Source organism: Aphanomyces astaci, assembly GCF_000520075.1.
Source record: "Aphanomyces astaci strain APO3 unplaced genomic scaffold supercont1.65, whole genome shotgun sequence".
Classification (NCBI taxonomy): domain Eukaryota; phylum Oomycota; class Saprolegniomycetes; order Saprolegniales; family Verrucalvaceae; genus Aphanomyces; species Aphanomyces astaci.
Window position 1 is genome coordinate 217,797 of NW_009798328.1, and position 5,839 is coordinate 223,635.

Consider the following 5,839-nt stretch of genomic DNA (forward strand, 5'->3'; position numbering starts at 1 on the left):
ATTCGTTGAGCTACCACTGATAGGAATTATAGTGCTATTACTTGCTGCTATGATGAAGACCGAAACAAGGACAATATTTTGCGTGTAAGAGCATCTCCACCGCGCCAAGTAAATTGGCCAATCAGTAAATCCGTGTGCTGATTTACTGAAAATTTACTAAAATATTTTCGCACTGCACCAGTACCCGGTTCAGTACGTTGTGACCAGCAAATATTCCAGTACTACGTAGTAAAAGTCACACAGATTTGATGGACTTGTACTGGAGACATGAGGAAGCTTCTTCTCATGCAATACTTTACTCTTCATTCATCAGATTTCGTAGGCCCATAATACAAACATCAAGTGTGACGTAGGACAGCTGGCCTACATTTTCCCATTCACCGCTAAGTACCAACTGGTGGGCATACAATTGCTCATATTGCGATGATTTTTGCGATTTTGTAGGCCACACAACCAACGCCCAGTAATAGCATAGCTTATTGGATAAAATGGCAACGACGACAAACCTCCAGCGACAGGAGACATCGCTCGAAGATATCATCGACTCATGTCTAGCGGACAGTACAAAAGACAGATACGAGTCAGGCCTACGTCAACTCGTCACCATTCAAATACAATCATGGATGAATTTCAAAATATCTATATTGTGTATTTTAATTCAATTTAACCCACCGTATTATTATTGCATACAAATCACAAATATCGACTAAAGCAGCACATTTCAAGGTTAAAAAACGATCCGTGAATTATATTTCTACACCATACCCTTGGATCTTGGAAATTATACTGGGTTGCCAAGCAATAGAGAGGTTTAGCGAAGTCATTCCATTCCGCATCCATAGCGGCGCCCTGCCATATGGTGACAAAACCAGAGTTACCTCTTAAACATAATTATGGAAACTGTAATATTCAATGTATACTTCGCACAATTGGGCAATTGTATGGAATTAACAGTAAGTCCATTCCATACCATTTATGTTGCCTTTTGGGAATGCCGAGTATATGACACATTGACAGAAGAAAGTCGGACCGAATGTCCTGTATCCATTGATTGGTTATAAGTGCTTTGACCATGGCAGATGAACAACATAATGAGGTTTTGCCTGCAACCCGCCAGCTAGCAACGACAGTACAGTACAATACCTTAGAGCCTGGTACTACTGGAGGTGTGGTAGTAGTGATAGGTCTGGCTGTGGTGGTCGTAGGATGAGCAGTAGTGCTGCTGTGGTGGTGGGTGTGGATGTGGTAGTAGTGGTTGGTCTTGCTCTGGTGGTCGTAGGATGAGCAGTAGTGGTTGCTGTGGTGGGTGTGGCTGTGGTAGTAGTGATTGGTACTACTGGAGGTGTGGAGCATCCGCCAGAGGGAGGATCCCCCTGGCGGATGCTCCACACCACCAGTAGTACCAGCCTCTTAGGTACTGTACTGTCGTTGCTAGCTTGCTGTACAAGATCAAGTCGCGGGACTTGACCAAGAATCAAGGCAATATCTTGTGTGGGTGGAAGTTCGCGGTGCAGGAGTTCCAAAATGTTTGTAACAACACGATTGGTTCTGGTTTGGGTCGTCCCTACACCTCGGCCACGGCTATAGATAGCTGGATTGCATTTGGCACTATAATGGCCAATTTGCCATATCCTGGGGTTTCACTGAACTTGGAGGTCAGCTTCGTACAGTATGTCCCAAATGAAGATGATCACATTTGTACGCCTGGCTAGAAATCGTAGACGGGAGACATAAGTTGCTGTAATCCTGGTTTTTATGGCATTCCCGCATATACACCCTACTTAATGGATTGCACGGCACCCACATACAAAATTGTGGATGTAGGAGTGACTACAATGAAGTCGGAATTGACAGACTGTGACCCCAAATGATGCAGCAACAAGTAAAGGCAATATAATTATGTCGAATTTAAGCCAATCAGAATTGAGTCGGATGAGTTGTCCGACTTTATTCGATCACAACACAATTCTTCGTCACGAAGGACACGGCTTCGATGTTAGTGACGATGAAGCAGGTAGATCTGGGTGTTAAACAAGGTGCTCGAATATTCACGACATTCAAGCGTAAATCAGGGTGTATAAGCGTTGCCATCAGTCAACTACGTCAACTGCTGGGAAGTCTACTGGGACCTCGGCCTCAGCTTCTACTTGTCCTTGTGATGCTTGCCCCTCTTGTCCCTATATGATTGGAGAGGCGAGTAGCGCAATTACAAGGTGACGCTGATGGGTGGTCTTAGAGTCGCGCGTGGCTAACATCGGCGTGAACGCCATGTGATGTTGGTGACGGATGAATTTATATCATATCCGACAGCCCTAACCGGATGATTGTATGGATGCGGACTGGAATGATGCAAAACCAAAATTTCGATATTCCAGACCATCCATACAGCGATTATTGTCAAAAATATGCGGAATGGATGCGGTCTGGACAAGTTACTAAACCTCTCTAATAGCCCTTCAAAGTTTGGACCAAAATGGACCTAAAAAGTGTTCAGAAAATCGATCGGTTACCTTACTCCAAGTTTGCTGAAATTTTGGAAGTACTTCAGATTAGTATGAAACAGATTAGCGTCAAATTTCATCTCATCTGACTTGTGCTTTGTATTGAAATACAATGAGCATTTCCTATTGCCCGAGTATAATATGATTGTAAATTTGAATTAAAATTGTCGAAATACTATTCTCAATCACAAAGCTACAAAAACAGTTGCGAAATACTACTTGAAAAAAGTCCTGCAGCACCATGCGCCGCAGTACCGTACATACTTGGGCACTTAGAACGTCATTATCGACGCCAATTTGATCATGAAACGCAAGCACAACTAGCCAATACTACATACGTAGAAGTATTCTACCCATGAGTAAGGGCATCCCCAATGGTACGACGGTAAACGCTATTTTACCGTTTTTGGGTCAAATATGCAGTTTTGGCAGTCGCACCATTTGGGATGCCCTAAGAGCCCCAGAGGGGAGCAATTCCATCGTAACGTAAATGATCAATTTATGATCACTGTACCAATTTATGATCACTCCCTGTGAGCCAATCACATCGCATCACATCGCAGTATTGTTTCACTAGAAAGCCTCCAATAGATTATACAGCTTGAACGCGATACGTTACCATGTCGAATTATCCGGACATTCGACTTGAAATCCTTGTCCTGACCAGGAATTGCTCAGGGATCGACGACAGCAATGCAAGATGATACCTCTTGGTTGGGAACGTACCCCGAAAAGACAAGAATTCGCGCCTGAGCTGTATCCAATTGGTATCCAGTGTACAAACTCATGGTGCCTCCCTACAAACATCACGATCCAAGAACGCATACTGAAGTAGGATGTTTACTTCGCAGATAACCTATAAAATTGTCAATTGGTCGTCATGTATACTGGTTCTGCCGCGTCCGCAGAAGTGCGTCGTGTGCCCTTGGAAATGACCGAGGGCAAACCGCACCTATATAGAAGGTCGAGAACCGTCTGGTTTCGACGCGTGGCCGATATCGAGGACTGGTTAGGGGCGATTCACAGTAACAGCTTGCAGCGGAGCTTAGATATTTGAACCAATCACATCGCGTTCCAACGTTGCCAGCGAAATAGTTTCCTGGCTGACCTCAACAAGGCCATCTTGACCATTTCCAGCGTATCTTGCATAAAACACCATGTAATTGATAGTTTTGCATGGTCACAGTAATTATGAACAAATTTCATTGGTGGAGAGAAATCAATCATTGGTTGTTGACCTGTACACAGCTCGAGTTCCGATGCCCTTGGTCCTCTCTCACCATCATGCTGCCGCTGTGTGCGCCGTGCTTATTACAATCATGATGGTCACGCATGACGGCCGCAACGCTCCATCACAACGCATGAATCGATTCACTGTTTCAACAAGATCGCTGTGGTCCCGAGTGAAAACGAGTACTCACCATGGGGCGTGGTACAGCCGATACCTCCGATGCTCGGAGACATCATTCAATGCAATTGCACTCCGGATCCAGCACCATTGGCCAGTCATGTATGGCCCACTGCACCACCATACGCCGCACAGTGTCCGAGACAGGGTGGCGATAGCACTCTTTTACATGACCCACTGCGATGGTTACGACTGCACGGGTCAAGTGTTTGGGATATGTCGCACCCTCGCATTGCGCTGTACAACACAAATTGTGCAATTGCTTGTCAAGTGCTGCCTGGTGGATACTATTACATTTCCAAAGTCCGACGCTGGGTGGCGTGCCCAAATGGATGGATTTGAGGCCATAGCCGGGGTCCCTTCGGTTTGTTGCGCAGTGGATGGGACGCTCCTACGTGTTCGACGGTTTACAGACCACGAAGGTTGGTATTGTCGAAAAGGCTTCCCAGCCTTCAATGTCCAGGCGGCGGTTGATTGTCGCAAACGCTTTTTGTCCGTTTCGATCAAGCCAGGGTCCCAGAACGATCGCGCCGTCTTCAGAGATTCCATTTTCGGCGCCACCCGTGTTGTTCCGTCTGGCGGCATCATTCTTGGTGATGCTGGCTACACTCTCCTGCCCCACATCATGACTCCGTTCCCAATTGTTGAAGACATGGACGACGACGAGTCGCACTACAACCTCTTGCATTCCAGAACTCGTATGGTGGTAGAACAAGCATTTGGGTTGTGGAAGGCAAAGTTTAGGATCTTTAAGAAGGCTCTAGAGCAAAAGGATCCTACTACCATGGCTGCTATAGTCCAAGCAACGATGATTCTCCACAACTGGATGATTGATCTACGCGAGGATGAAGAAGAAGTCAATGTTCATGATTGGATGCATATTGCCGGGGACGTTGTATTCCCTGCAGAGATGTATGTTATCGATGGCAATCGGGCTAAAATAGCACGTGATAGTTTGAAAGAGTATCTAGCAACACATATTTCTTCGTAATAAATTCATACAACCGAAAATTTCCCGTCGTCACACTTCCACAGAATTTGCTACTATTAGTAAAATTTAATGTGCTATTGTTGCTCGGCAACAAAACGGCTCTCAATAAGTGCCATAAGTTGAGTTTGAATCTCAATATTCTTGTCCACACTTTCCTTGAGATGAATAAGAGCATCTCCAATCGATGCTGAATGATCAACGTTTCGACCTGAACTTGCAAGACCCTTTGCAAGGCTCTCACCCAACGAAACAATAGATGCTGCCATGTCCATCTTCTTGGCTCGTTTTTCTCGTTGGCGGTTGACTTCGCCCTGTCGTCTATCCACATTGGTTGCGCGCTTGGATGTCGATGACATCATGCCGCCGTCTGCTTCTTCATTGTCTTGTTCAATGCTGTCCAGGTTGTCATGTTCGGTGTCAGAGTCGAAGCCGGAGTCGATCGTGCGATTACGAGCACTCTCCTCTGTCGAATCGAGTGCTGCGTACTCCACGTTTCCCATACCAGTCTTGGCCGCTAGCCAGCTCTGCAGGTCCGACCAGTAGGGAGGCTCTACCACGCTTGACAATGAGTTGCCAGTTTTCGCCAAGTCCTTGCAGATGGTAGCATACTCGATCTTGAGCTTGTGGTACTTTGACTTTGCCTTCAGTCCGGTAACGGATTGGTAGCAGTCCAAGTTGATTGCAAGGGCGATCTTTCCCCACGTACGTGACAGCTGCTTGGCGCTTTTGGATCCTTTGAATGCATGGTCGTGCGAACCGCATCGGTTCTGTAACAACGCAACCACCATGGCTGTTGTCCACACGAGCTTCTGAGTTTTCGTGCCGTGGGGGACCTTGGATGGATCAGGTGATACTGGTTTCACACGTGGTTTCTCAGGTCCGGGATCAGTGGAAGCAGTGGTGGCATGAGAGGCCTGTTGGGCGAGGAACTGCTTGTAG

General features: G+C 46.3%; 1 protein-coding gene across 1 annotated transcript; it reads right to left on the minus strand.

The window, feature by feature from the left end:
• Positions 1 to 4,935: 4,935 nt before the first annotated feature.
• On the minus strand, positions 4,936 to 5,749 carry H257_15024 (hypothetical protein). Its single transcript, XM_009842995.1, has one exon. It carries the CDS (start codon positions 5,686 to 5,688, stop codon positions 4,975 to 4,977), a length of 714 nt encoding a protein of 237 aa, XP_009841297.1. The 5' UTR covers positions 5,689 to 5,749; the 3' UTR covers positions 4,936 to 4,974.
• Positions 5,750 to 5,839: the final 90 nt, after the last annotated feature.